The sequence below is a fragment of the Colobus angolensis genome, unplaced genomic scaffold (genome assembly GCF_000951035.1).
Source record: "Colobus angolensis palliatus isolate OR3802 unplaced genomic scaffold, Cang.pa_1.0 Scaffold107, whole genome shotgun sequence".
NCBI lineage: Eukaryota > Metazoa > Chordata > Mammalia > Primates > Cercopithecidae > Colobus > Colobus angolensis.
In genome coordinates, this window is record NW_012111697.1 from 2,407,661 (window position 1) to 2,422,563 (window position 14,903).

At 44.7% G+C, this 14,903-nt stretch overlaps 1 protein-coding gene and 1 pseudogene across 1 annotated transcript in view; one reads left to right on the forward strand and one right to left on the reverse strand.

Moving 5' to 3' along the window:
* KIAA0355 (KIAA0355 ortholog) overlaps positions 1-14,903 on the forward strand; it is a 92,163-nt gene that overhangs the window by 22,628 nt on the left and 54,632 nt on the right. Inside the window, exon 3 of the mRNA XM_011948897.1 lies at positions 12,571-13,859. Coding sequence (XP_011804287.1) covers positions 13,365-13,859 — 495 coding nt within the window. The 5' untranslated portion in view covers positions 12,571-13,364. The remainder of the gene's footprint in view (positions 1-12,570; positions 13,860-14,903) is intronic.
* On the reverse strand, positions 9,077-9,546 carry LOC105516621 (annotated as a pseudogene).

Here is a 14,903-nt window from a genome sequence, read left to right on the forward strand (position 1 = left end):
GATCTCACTATTTCGCCCAGATTGGACTCAAAGTCCTGGGCTCGAGTGACCCCCCTGCTTTGGCCTCCCAAAGTGCTGAGACTACAGGTGGGCACCACTGTGTCCAGCTCTTATCCTAGTTTTACTAAGGTTGGTAGGTGGTGAAAAACATTGTGAAATTGTCTTCATTCTTGAACATGCTCAATGAGTGTATGATAACCCCACATAGACTTTTACGGCCTACAAACAGATTTACTGTCACAGAGGTTGTCTTAGTTCAGGCTGCTATAACAAAGTACTATAGACTGGGTAACTTATAAACAACAGAAGCTTATTTCTCACAGTTCCAAAGTCTGGAAGTTTAAGATCAGGGTGCCACCACTGTCAGGTTCTCATGAGAACCCTCTTTCAGGATGCAGACTGCTGACTTACTTACTGTATTCTCATATGGCAGAAAGAGAGTGAGCTGGCCTCTTTTTATAAGGGCACTAATCTCATTTATGATGGCTGCACCCTCATGACTTAAATACCTCCCAAAGGCCCTACCTCCAGATACCATCACATTGGGAATTAGATTTCAACATATGCATTTTTGGGGAAACATTCAGTCCATGACACGTACCCTTGGCCGTGGGCAATTCAGTTCTGATGTTGTGATCTGAGGACCACACCCTGACAACATAGGTACATAGTGGATAGTATGGTTGCAAAGGATCTCGTGTATTTCACTGTGGTTCCACTAAATGCTTTTGCCCAAGCCTTAGGCCTCCCCCTGCTTGGTCACCTGTTGGACCAACACTAGGTGCAGGAAGTGCAGGAAGCTCAGTTTACAAAAAGTCATCTGGTGCCTCCAGCTCTGTGTAGCTTCCTCTGAAAGAAAAGGAAGCGTGGGGAGTGTAGAAAGCAGTTGGTTCTTCACTTGAGGCTCCAGTTCCAAAACTGAATGGAAACTTTGGTGTTTGGGATGTGCGTTTGACCAAAGTTTCCTTTCGTCAATTTCTCAAAGGAAACTGTGACTCTTCCCCCACCACCTTCCACCCCTTCACTTTCCATACATACAAGAAAGAATGATGTCCTGGAGCAACCTCTGGAGAACAAGTGTGGGGCCTCCCCATTACAAAACAACCTCCCCTGTGTGGAATCAGAATTGCTTTCATCTGGGCAGAACCATACAACACACAGCTGGGCTGTGTGGACAACTGTGGCCGACTGTAGGGCTTGCCCGCTATTCTGTATGCTCCCCTGCATTTCTCTACCTCTCTTGTAGTGGAATTGGTACCATGCAACCACCTCTGGCCTTTGGTGGTGGCCTTTGAGATGCAACCACCTCAAAGCCAAAGGACTTTGAAGGGAGGTGATGTGTGTCCCTTTCAGTGGGAAGTATTAAAGAGTGGGTATGAGTTTTGACTTTCTTTTTCTGTGCTGGGGCAACCATGGGGGACATAAGTTCTAGTGGTGTCTCTATAAGCTGAAGAAGGGCTGCCAGACAGACCCACAATGAATTTTTGTGAACAAGAAGTAATCTGGGCTGGACACCTTGGCTCATGCCTGTAATCTCAGCACTTTGGGAGGCCGAGGCACCTAGCCAATATGGTGAAACCCTGTTTCTACCAAAAATACAAAAATTAGCTGGCCACGGTGATGTGTGCCTGTGAGGTAGGAGAATCGCTTGAACCCAGGAGGTGAAGGTTGCAGTGAGCCAAGATTGCGCCACTGCACTTCAACCTGGGCAACAGAGCAAGACTCTGTCTCAAAAAAATATATATATAAATCTGGTTGGGCATGGTGGCTCATGCCTGTAATCCCAGCATTTTGAGAGGCCAGGGCAGGAATCAGTTGAGGTCAGGAGTTTGAGACCAGCCTGCGCAACATAGTGAAACCCTGTCTCTACCAAAAATACAAAAATTAGCTGGGCTTGGTGACGCATGCCTGTAGTTCCAGCTACTCTGGAGGCTGAGGCAGGATAATCGCCTGAACCTGGGAGGCGGAGGTTGCAGTGAGCCGAGATCATGCCACTGCACTCCAGCCTGGTGACAGAGCTAGACTCTGTCTCAAAAAAATTTTTTTTAAAAAGTAAATCTATATTAGGTTAAGTTGTTTATTTCAGGATTTGTTACTGCAGCCTAGCTTGATCTGTCTGCCAGTTTGAAGTTTTGAGAGTCAAGATACCTGAGTTTGATTCTGAGACTACATGTGGTCTAGTGCAAGACCTTTAATTTCCTGAATCCCCTTTTTAATCTATAAATTGAAGGGTTTAAATTAGATTATCATGAAGGGCCTTTTTGGCACTTACATTCACAGATTCTGGATGGCAGCACTCACATGCAGATGTTCCTTGACTTATGATGGGGGCTATGTCCTGATAAACCTCTCATAAGTTGAAACTATCCTAAGTTGAAAATGTAAGGGCCAGGCGCAGTGACTCATGCTTGTAATTCCAGCACTTTGGGAGGCTGAGGCAGGAGGATTGTTTGAGCTCAGGAGCTCGAGACCAGCCTGGGGAACGTGGTGAAACCCAGAAAAAATACAAAAATTAGCTGGGTGTGGTGCTGTGTGCCTGTAGCCCCAGCTACTCAGGAGGCTGAGGTGGAAGGATGGCTTGAGCCCAGGAGGCAGAGCTTGCAGTGAATTACGATCGCACCACTGCACTCCAGCCTGGGTGACAGAGCCAGACCCTGTCTCAAAAAAAAAGGAGAAAAGAAAATGCGTTTAATATTCCTAATGTACCAAACATCATAGCTTAGCCTTGCCTACCTTAAATGTGCTAAGAGCACTTAACTTCAGCCTACAGTTTGGCAAAATCATCTACCACAAAGCCTTTTTTTTTTTTCCTGTTAGAGGCAGAGTTTTACTCTGTTACCCAGGCTGGAGTACAGGGGTACAATTACAGATCACTGTAACCTCAAACTCCTGGGTTCAAGTGATCCTCCCACCTCAGCCTCTGGAATAGCTGGGACTATAGGTGCACACCACACCTGGCTAATTTGAAAAATTTTTTTTGTAGAGGTGGAGTCTTGCTATGTTGCCCAGACTGGTCTTGAACTCCTGGCCTCAAATAATCTTTCCAACTTGGCCTCCCAGAGTGTTGAGATGACTGTTGTAAGCCACCATGCCCAGCCACAAAGCCTATTTTGTGATAAAGTTATAAAGAAATTTGGATCAAAACTCAAAATTTGAAGTATAGTTTCTACTGAAAGCATATTGCTTTTTTTTTTTTTTTGAGACAGAGTCTCACTCTGTCACCCAGGCTGGAGTGTGGTGGCGCAATCTTGGCTCACTGCAACCTCTGCCTCCCAGATTCAAGCGATTCTCCTGTCTCAGCCTCCCAAGTTGCTGGGATTACAGGCGCCTGCCACCATGCCCAGCTAATTTTTGTATTTTTTAGTAGAGACGAGGTTTCACCATGTTGGCCAGGCTGGTCTCAAACTCCTGACCTCAGGTGATCCACCCACCTCAGCCTTCCAAAGTGCGGGGATCACAGGCGTGAGCCACTGCGCCCAGCTGCGTATTCCTTTTTTACTTTTGTAAAGTAGCAAAACTGTAAGTCAAGCCACTGTAAGTCAGGAACTTACAGTGTACACTTTTGTGTACACTTTTCTGATTGATGTACAAAAAGGAGACTAAGTCTGGCACTAAAACCATCCCTGGAAAACTTTATTATTATTATTAGTTTTTGCTATTAAATGAGAAGTTAGTTATGTGAAGAAAGTGACAAAGAAAGATGAAGTAATACTTTTTTAAAAATTAGTTTTATTGAGATATAATTCACATAATTAGTTTATTTGGCTCATGGTTCTGGAAAGTTCAAGGTCATGGCACTGGCATCTGGTGAGGGCCTTCTTGCTGCATCCCCAAGGCGAAAGGTGGAAGGAAGGACAGGAGAGCTCAAGAGAGCAAGACAGGATTGAACTTCTGTAACAGATTCACTCTCACAATAAACTAAACCACTCCTGTGATAATGCCATTAGTCTATTCAGGAGGACAAGAGCCTTCATGACCTAATCATCTCTTACAGGTCTCACCTCTGTAAACTATTGCACTAGGGATTAAGTTTCCAATACAAGAACTTTGGGTGATGTTTCAAGCCATAGCAACCACTATTTAACTTCAGAACATTTTCATCACCCCCCAGAAAAGCTGTACACATTAGCAAGGACTCCTCATTCCACAAATCTACCTTTTTTTTTTTTTTTTTTTGGAGACAGATTCTCACTCTCTCGCCCAGGCTGGAGTACAGTGGCACCATCCTGGCTCACTGCACCCTCCACCCTCCACCTCCAGGTTCAAGTGATTCTTCTGCCTCAGCCTCCTGAATAGCTGGGATTACAGGCATGTGCCGCCACACCTGGCTAATTTTTTTTTGCATTTTTAGTAGAGACGGGGTTTTACCATGTTGGCCAGGCTGGTCTTGAAGTCCTAGCCTCAAGTGATCTACCCCCCCTTGGCCTCCCAAAGTGTTGGGATTACAGGTGTGAGCTGCCACACCCGGCCAGATCTACTTTTTTATTTGTATAGGTTGCCTATTCTGGGCATTTCATATCAGTAGACTCATATAATAGGAGTCTCCTTGTCTGGCTTCTTTCGCTTAGCACAGTGTTTTTTTTGTTTTTTTTTTTTTTGAGGCGGAGTCTCGCTCTGTCGCCCGGACTGGAGTGCAGTGGCCGGATCTCAGCTCACTGCAAGCTCCGCCTCCCAGGTTTACGCCATTCTCCTGCCTCAGCCTCCGGAGTAGCTGGGACTACAGGCGCCCGCCACCTCGCCCGGCTAATTTTTGGAATTTTTAGTAGAGACGGGGTTTCACCGTGTTAGCCAGGATGGTCTCGATCTCCTGACCTCGTGATCCGCCCGTCTCGGCCTCCCAAAGTGCTAGGATTACAGGCTTGAGCCACCGCGCCCGGCCAGCACAGTGTTTTTAAGGTTCATCCATATTGTAGCATTTATCAGAACCTCATTCTTTTTTATAGTTGAATGAACCATTGTATGTACTACATTTGTTTATTCATTTGTCAGTTGATAAACAGTTGGGTCGTTAGCTACTTTTGACTATTATGAATAATGCTGCTATGAACATTTGTGTGCAGGTTTTTGTTTGGACGTATTTCTTCACTTCTCTTGGGTATATACATAGGAATGAAATTGCTGGGTCATGTGGTAACACTATATTTAGCATTTTGAGGACCTGCCAAACTGTACCACAGTGGCTATCCCATTTTACTTTTTTTTTTGTTTTTTGAGACAGTGTCTCACTCTGTTACCCAGGCTGGAGCACAGTGGCATGATTTCGACTTATTGCAACCTCTGCCTCCTGGGTTCAAGCAGTTCTCCTGCCTCAGCCTCCTGAATAGTTGGGATTACAGGCATGTGCCACCACACGCAGCTAATTTTTGTATTTTTTAGTAGAAACAGTGTTTTGCCACGTTGACCAGGCTGGTCTCCGACTCCTGACCTCAAATGATCCTCCCGCCTCTGCCTCCCAAAGTGCTGGGATTACAGTGATGAGCTACTGCATTCGGCCCATTACATGAGCTACATGCAATGTATGAGTGTTTTGATGTTTCCACATCTTCATCAATACTTGTTACTGTCTTTTTTACTGAAGTAATCAGTTTTGATAAAGCAGACATATGGCAAACTAAATAGTCAGTGAAGATATTTTCACATGCGTATTAGCTTAAGTTGCTCTCTAAACAGTTGTAATGTGTATTGGCATTATTTATAAAAATTTGCACTGTGAATTTAGCACTAAAATAAAAAGTTAATGACTAATAACATAATTCTTCAACTTGTTTAGCTTTTAGAAAATTTTTCATTTCAAAAATGAAGCACTCTTGAAGGGAAAAAAAGGAGTAAATAAAAAATGAGTTGTTTCACCTCTCCCTCTTGATTCACCAGATATAATTGTTTTTTTTTTTTTTTTAAAGACAGATTCTCTGTTGCCCAGGCTGGAGTGCAGTGGTGTGATCATGGTTCCCTGTAGCCTCAACTTTTTGTGCTCAAGTGGTACTCCCACCTTAGCCTCCCGAGTAGCTGGGACCACAGGTGCGCACCATCATGCCCGGTTAATTTTTGGATGTTTTTGTAGAGACAGGGTTTCACCATGTTGCCCAGGCTGGTTGAACTTCTGGGGTCAAGTGATCTGCCCGCCTTGGCCTCCCAAAGTGCGAAGATGACAAGTGTGAGCCACTTTGCCCGACCTCTTGAAGCATAAATGTGTATATATATACACACACATACACACACATATACACACACATACACACACACACACACCCCGTGTGTGTGTGTATATATGTAGTTTTTTGTTTTTTTTTTTTGAGACAGAGTCTTACTCTGTCACCCAGGCTGGGAGTGCAGTGGTGCGATCTCAACTCACTGCAACCTCTGCCTCCCAGGTTGGAGTGATTCTCCTGCCTCAGCCTCTCGAGTAGCTGGGATTACAGGCACGCGTCACCACACGTGGCTTATTTTTGTATTTTTTAGTAGAAATGGGGTTTCCTTCTGTTGGCGAAGCTGGTCTCAAACTCCTGACCTCAGGTGATCCGTCTGCCTCGGCCTCCCAAAGTGCCAGGATTACAAGCGTGAGCCACTGCGCCCGGCTGCATAAACTTATCTTTATAAATTATATGCTTCTAAATTATCAGGTGGACTGTGCCTTAAATGTATAGGCTTGAGTAGGCTGGGCATGGTGGCTCACACCTATACTCCCAACACTTTTAGAGGCCAAGGTAGGAAGATAGCTTGGGATTAGGAGTTCAAGGCCAGCGTGGACAACATAGTGAGTACCCTGTCTCTACAAAAAAAAGAAAAGAAAATTATGTAGGCATGGTGGTGCATGCCTGAGGTCCTGGCCCCTGAGGAGGCTGAGGTGGAGGATTGCTTGAGCCCAGAAGGTCAAGGCTGCAATGGGCCGTGACTGCATGACTATACTCCAGTTTGGGTGACAGAGAGAGACCCCATCTCTAAAAACAAAAAAAGTAATTGAAATAAAATAAAATATTGCTATCTTTTATTAATATTTTGTGTTTTGGGAGCCATTATTCTTATATTTTCCTTACATTTTTAAAATGTGGTTTCTTTTAGTTTTTTGAACCTACTTAAATTAGCTGACTTAAACTCTTTGTTAAGTCGAATATCTTGGCTTCCCTTGGGAAGAGTTTTTATTGTTTTTTCCCTTTATATGGGCTGTATGTTTTTGTTTCTTTGCATATCTTCCAATTTTTTGTTGAAAACTGGACATTTTATTTTATTATATTTAGACAGAGTCTCACTCTGTCGCCCATGCTGGAGTGCAGTGGTGTGATCCAAGCAATTATCGTGCCTCAACCACCTGAGTAGCTGGGACCACGGGTGGGCGACATCACACCTGGCTAATTTTTTTGGATTATTAGTAGAGACAGGGTTTCACCATGTTGGCCAAGCTGGTCTCGAACTCCTAACCTCAGGTGATTTGCTCACATCAGCCTCCCAAAGTACTGGGATTATAGGCCTGAGCCATGTGGCCAGCCAACTGGACATTTTAAATGATGTAATGTAGCAGCTCTGAAAATCACATTCTCCTCCCTCTGCAGGTGAGCTCTCAGTCAGGTAAAATACAGAGATATTTGCAAATGGGGTACTTTGGGGAACCACCAGACAGGTCAATAATGCTAATTTCTTGGGAATGGTACTTTGAAGGAGCTGTAGCCCAGTTCTGCTTCCTCTGCTAACTGCCAGTCTTCTGGTCTTCAATGTGGATGCAGCTGGTAGTTTTCAAGGCTATTATGGAGCTAGAGAGCTAGGAATGGGACTCAGTCAAGTTAAAATGCTACAAAACTCACTGTTCTTACCCAGATTCAGCTATTTGTCTTTGATAAATTATCTCCAGTTTGTTAAAAGCCTATTTCCACAGTTCTGAAAAAGGTGATTCTGATTATTTTGCCAATTTTTCATTGTCTTTATGTAGTAGAGAATTTTGGTCAGGGGAAATCCTTATTCTGCCATTTTTGATGATACTCTTTCCTTCCCCTTTCTTTTTAGGCTTTTATTTTCATGAATCTTGTATCTGTTGGTGTTTTGTTTTGTTTTCTTTTTTTTTTTTTTTTAAACAGGGTCTTGTTTTGTCCCCCAGGCTAGAGTGCAGTGGTGTAATCATGGCCCACTGCAGCTTCGAACTCCTGGGCTCAAATGATCCCGCTTCCTCAGCCTCCCAAGTAGTGGGGATTACAGGTGCACACCACCATGACCAGCTAATTTTTTTAATTTTTTGTAGAGATGGCATCTTGCCCTGTTGTTCAGACTAGTCTCAAATTCCTGGCTTCAAGCGATCCTCCTATCTCAGCCCTTCAAAGTGCTGGGATTACAGGCTGGAGCCACTACACCAGCCTATACAATGTGAGGTCGGGGTTCAGATTCATTCTTTTCATCACCATTTATTGAAGAGACTGTTCTTTCCCCATTGGATGTTTTTGGCATCCTGGTCTAAAATCAGTTGACTGTAGATGTTTGGGTTTATTTCTGGACTTCTAATTCTACTCCATTGATTTATGCATCTTTCATTATGCCAGTATTTCACTGCTTTGATTACTATAGCCTTATAGTAGATTTTGAAATCAGGAAATATGACTTTTTTTTTTTTTTTTTGAGACGGAGTCTCGCTCTGTCGCCCAGGCTGGAGTGCAGTGGCCGGATCTCAGCTCACTGCAAGCTCCGCCTCCCGGGTTCACGCCATTCTCCTGCCTCAGCCTCCCGTGTAGCTGGGACTACAGGTGCCCGCCACCTCGCCCGGCTAGTTTTTTGTATTTTTTTTTTTAGTAGAGACGGGGTTTCACCGTGTTAGCCAGGATGGTCTCGATCTCCTGACCTCGTGATCCGCCCGTCTCGGCCTCCCAAAGTGCTGGGATTACAGGCTTGAGCCACTGCGCCCGGCCAGGAAATATGACTTTTACAACATTTTTTCTTTCAGTATTTGTTTTGGTCATCCTGGATCCCTCGCTTTTTTTTTTTTTCTTGCCTCAGGTTTATATGTACAGATAGCACAGGAGGACCCCAGCCCCGTGCAGATGGCAGCCCGAGGGGGTCACACCAGTCCTTCTGTTCTCACATTGGTAGACAGAGATACCTACTCTGAAGCCTTTGTAGGGGCCTGGGCACCTTTGGGAGCCTGAGCTGTAACTGAAGCTGGAGCTGCAGTCTGGGCCTTGGTTTGATCCTTGGCCTTGCTTGGCCTTTGGCTGGCACAGCCTGAGTACCTTGGCAGTGCGGGCACGAGCACACTTTCCAAGCTTGGGGTGGGCAATGTAGACAAGTCGATCGAGCTTGTGGCTGACACCCTTTGGGATCTCGGGCTTAATCTCCTTGGGTTTTACGAGGGCCTTGATAGCCTCGTCACGTGCACGCATGGCCTTGGCATTGTTGACCTGCATCTTCTTTAGGCCCTTTTTGTTGTGCTTCTTGGCAAAGTGCATGTTCCTCAGGAACCTGGGGTCCACCCCTTAAGAGATTCGTATCTTTGTGATTGGGTTTCTTGATGCTATTTCTGTGCCATTTTCGGGACTGGTTGTGTTTGGTGTGGTTCTTGGTCTTGGCCATGTCTGTACCTTAAACCCCAGCTCCTGAAGCACCTAGAACTGGAACCCTCACATTTTTATATGAATTTTAAGGCTCTGTTTTATTTTTAGAGACAGAGTCTTGCAGTGTTGCCCAGGCTGCTCTTAGACTCCTGGGCTCCAGTGATGCTCTCACCTTGCCCACCTCTAAGTAGCTAGAACAGCAGGCATGCACTACCACTCCTGGTTTCAAAATGAATTTTGGGGTCAACTTGCCCATTTCTCTAGAAAAGGTAATTCAAATTTTGAGGCCAGCACAGTGACTCATGCCTGTAATCCCAGCACTTTGGGAGGCCGAGGTGGGTGGATCAGTTGAGGCCAGGAGTTTGAGACCAGCCTGGCCAACATGGCAAAACCTCATCTCTACTAAAAATACAAAAAATTAGCCGGGAGGCCGGGCGCGGTGGCTCAAGCCTGTAATCCCAGCACTTTGGGAGGCTGAGACGGGCGGATCACAAGGTCAGGAGATCGAGACCATCCTGGCTAACATGGTGAAACCCTGTCTCTACTAAAAAATACAAAAAACTAGCCGGGCAAGGTGGCAGGCGCTTGTAGTCCCAGCTACTTGGGAGGCTGAGGCAGGAGAATGGCGTAAACCCGGGAGGCGGAGCTTGCAGTGAGCTGAGATCCCACCACTGCACTCCAGCCTGGGCGACAGAGCGAGACTCCGTCTCAAAAAAAAAAAAAAAAAAAAAAAAAGAAGTATGTAAAGTGAAAAAGAGTTCAATGTTTGTGATTTTTTAATTAGGTAAGCGTATAGGTCCCACTTGGCCTTCTAGATCTGTCAAAGGAATGGGGGCAGCCTCTCCTAGAGCCACAGGCAGTCCGTGGTATAGGAACTAGGAAGCTGGTGCACCACTGAACAAAGATAGAGTGCTTCTCAGGCCTGCCTAAGACTCTCACTGTGGCCAACTCAGGTGAAGGTTTTCCTTCAGAGACCACAGAGTCTCCATGGGAACAGCCTGCCCGCTTCAGCATTCCTGTAGAGTGCTTCTGTTGTACATCAGAACCTGTAAATTGTGGAGCACTCGGGTGGGGATAGATATGATTGCCTTATTTGTCATGAATTTGAAAAAAGAAAACGTTTGGGAACACATTTTTTACAAGTAGCCATTTGATATTTGTTTCCTGAAAAGTTTATGAGATTTTTTTAAAGAGCTCAAATTTTATTGAACATAGAGCCATAAATGGTGGTTTATTGACTTTATATGTATGTGTTTGTATCCACAGTGTTCTTCTCATTTCTTGCCTTTGTAACGTACCTAATTCCTGTGTTGCCCACACAATCATAGAAATAGAAAGGAATTATGGTAATTGGCCGTAAGTGATGAATTATGAGTTACATTTAATTATATATTCAAAAAAGGAAAATGGAAAGAAAGAAAACCTGGTTATCAATAAGTAGACCAAACTATATACCACCATTACTTAGGTTCTAGTTGAATATGTGGTCAAGCACGGTGGCTCATGCCTGTAATATCAGCATTTTGGGCTGAGGCAGGAGGATCACCTGAGCTCAGGAGTTTGAGACCAGCCTGGGCAACATGGCGAAACCTCGTCTCTACAAAAAATACAAAAATTAACCAAGCATGGTGGTACGTCTGTACTCCCAACTACTCTGGCAACTGAGGCAGGAGGATTGCTTAGGCCTAGGAGTTCGAGGCTGTAGTAGGTCAAGGTTGTGCCACTGCACTGTAGCCTGGGTAACAGAGTGAGACTCTGTCTCAAAAAAAAAAAGGTGGCTGGGCACAGTGGCTCATGCCTATAATCCCAGCACTTTGGGAGGCTGAGATGGGTGGATCACCTGAGGTCAGGAGTTCGAGACCAGCCTGGCCAGCATGGTGAAACACCGTTTCTACTAAAAATACAAAAATTAGCCAGGCATGGTGGGTGCTTGTACTCCCAGCTACTCAGGAGGCTGAGGCAGGAGAATCACTGGAACTTGGGAGGCGGAGGTTGCGTTGAGCCGAGACCACGCCACTGCACTCCAGCCTGGGCAACAGCAAGACTCCATCTCAAAAAATAATAATAATAATAAAATAAGTTAAATATGCGGTAAATGTGACTTTTAGTGAAATGTATTTTAACTTTTGTTTGGGAGAGCAGATGGTTTCAAGCAAGCGTTATTCCTGATTTTAGCTTTTTGAGAAGAATCACAGTATTCCACTGTTGTAGGTATCAGAAACTATAATCAGCGATGTCCAGATTCTGCTATTTGAACCTACCCAGAGTCAGGGGTTCTAAGAAGCCACCCAAGGTGTGAAATTGGTATACCTTGCCAGGCTCCCACTCTGCACACCCAAAGGGAAACTGGTACCGGAGGGAGGATTGGAAGAATCGTGTCTGTAAACCACCTGCCAGCCACTCCCTTCTCCAGGCTCTATTTCTGCGCCCTGCACTTAAGCCCAGCTTGGTATCTGACTGTCCCATCCTGCTTTGGGACCTTTGCCGTGGTAGTCCTTTCCCTTGTGAGTCCCACCTGTCCCTTTTGCACTTGTCCAAACCTATCCTACAATCAAGGCCTACCTCAGAATAATATTTTTTTTGGTAACAGTCTTCTTGATTTCTCTCGCCCTTTGCCCATCTCTGCCTTTGCTGATGCCCCATAAAGTTTATGAGTGCTGTGCTTGTCAACAGCCCTCACCATAATCTGAGTACTCAGGCAATCCTCCTGCAACTTGTGAGCTCTTCAAGGAGGAAACGAGAAAATGCTGAACGATGATCCAGGCCCCGTTCAACATGCCAGCCTCAGCTTTGAAGGGGCCAGCCTAGAATCATACTTTTTTTGTTGCATTATTTATTTATTACTACTTGAGGAATTTTCTAACAGTCATTTCATAGTTCAGTGCTCACTATTGTATCTGCTCCTGTAAGGTTATAATATGATTTCTTATTTCGTTCATTTGTAGCCCACCTGCGTGGGTAACAGCATCACAGGAGTTATTGTCTGGAGTTACTCATTGTCCTGTAGCCTCCCTCACTTTATCTTATTTTTCCCCCCCGACAGGAAAGGACTTAGAAGCCTTACAAATACATCTGTGCATTCTTGCTTCAGACTTTACTACTGAGGGCCAGCCCAGTCTGGAAGCATCTCTTGTTAATGTTACAAGGAAACCGCTACCTCAGCAAACAAAAGGAATGGAGGAGGAGACTTATAATAAATGCCATTTAAAAAAAAAAGAAAAACTTGTTTTCAGAAAACATTAGAGGAAATTCAGAGAATTTTAGCATTGCATAGAAGCAGCTTTACAGGTAAACGGATTTGACGGGCAGGCTCTGTCAAAATTCTGCAGAAGTTTGATCTTCTTAAGGACTTTGTGTGAAGTAATTCTGTACTGCTTTTTAAATTGCTGTTGATCAGCTTCTGGGTTTTTGGGTTCTAACTTTTTTGGGTATATTGAAGATATGGTGTATTACATTATATTACATTTTTAAAAGTTAAGTTATTTTTCTGCCATTGTAAATACAAGGATCAAACTATTCTTGCAAAGAAGTAAACATTTTTCTCAGCAAGCATATCCTTTTAGTAAGAGAGTGGAATGCTAAACAGTTCTTATCCAGCATTTTGGACATCTTTTATTTTTTGTCAGAGATCCTGCCTACACTGAAAATATTAATTATATAAACCTGTTGTCTCTCTCACCTCTACGTTGGATCACATGGTCACCTGCCTCATGGAAATGCCTTTTCTAAAACTTCGATTTGCAGAACTCCACTATTTTTATACCTAGCTACAGTCTTGAGAAAGAAGAATCAGAACCCTGACCCGCTTACGGTCGCTGGGACAATTCCCTCTCACGCATGTATTGCTGCAGTGCCCAGGACAGTAAAATGGACTACAAGCGGCGCTTCCTGCTTGGCGGGTCCAAGCAGAAGGTGCAGCAGCACCAGCAGTACCCGATGCCCGAGCTGGGCCGAGCGCTGAGTGCTCCCCTGGCATCCACAGCCACCACTGCCCCCCTGGGCAGTCTGACTGCTGCAGGCAGCTGCCACCATGCCATGCCCCACTCCACTCCCATCGCCGATATCCAGCAGGGCATCTCCAAGTATCTGGATGCCCTGAACGTCTTCTGCCGCGCCAGTACTTTTCTCACAGATCTCTTCAGCACTGTGTTCAGGAACTCTCACTACTCAAAGGCAGCCACGCAGCTCAAAGATGTGCAAGAGCATGTCATGGAAGCAGCCAGTCGGCTGACCTCGGCCATAAAGCCTGAGATCGCCAAGATGCTAATGGAACTTAGTGCTGGGGCCGCAAATTTTACGGATCAGAAGGAATTCAGTCTCCAGGACATTGAGGTAGAGTATCTTTTGTGTCATACTTGTGTAGAAAAATATACTACAAAGGTAAGTGAGAATATTGTCTTAAGTTTTTTCCAAATCACTGTAATAGTAGCCTTTGTCCTCTTTCTGTTGATACTCTGTCTTTGTAAGAAATTTGTGCATGCCAGGTTCTGAATTGCTTTCATATCAAATTAAGTAGGTTAGGGGTAGGTGTGGTGGCTGTAACCCCACAGTTACAGCCAAGGCGGGAGGATCGCTTGAGCTCAGGAGTTTGAGGCATCATAGTAAGACCTTGTCTCTACAAAAAATGAAAAAATTAATTAGCTGGGCGTGGTGGTGTGCACCTGTTTGATAGATTTTTTTTTTTTTTTTTTTTTTTTGAGACGGAGTCTCGCTCTGTCACCCAGGCTGGAGTGCAGTGGTGCGATCTCAGCTCACTGCAAGCTCCACCTCCCGGGTTCACGCTATTCTCCTGCTTCAGCCTCCTGAGTAGCTGGGATTACAGGCGCCCGCCACCACGCCCGGTCAATCTCTCACATTTTTAGTAGAGATGGGGTTTTACTGTGTTAGCCAGGATGGTCTCGATCTCCTGACCTCGTGATCTGCCCGCCTCAGCCTCCGAAAGTGCTGGGATTACAAGCGTGAGCCATTGTGCCCAGCCTATAGATTTTAAAAATTACTTTTAGCTGTTCAGAGAGTTAATCTGACATTAATTTTTCCATCCTTCTACACCCAGAAGCCCTGGCACTCCAGAAGCCCAGAAGCTGAGGTGGGAGGATCACTTGAGCCCAGGAGTTTGAGGCTGCAGTGAGGCATGATTGCACTGCTGTACTCCAGCCTGGACAGCAGAGTGAGACCATGTCTCCAAAAAAAAAAAGAAGAAGAAGAAGAAAAAAAATTATTAAGCAAACCAGCCCATATTTTATGTTGTTATCTTTCAAATTTTCAAGTCGAAACCTAATTTTCAAATACTGTACTGGTAAAAGTTATTAGTGAGTACTGAGAATTCTAAATATGATTATGAGCTTTATTTGTGGATTCTTTTTTTTTTTTTTTTTT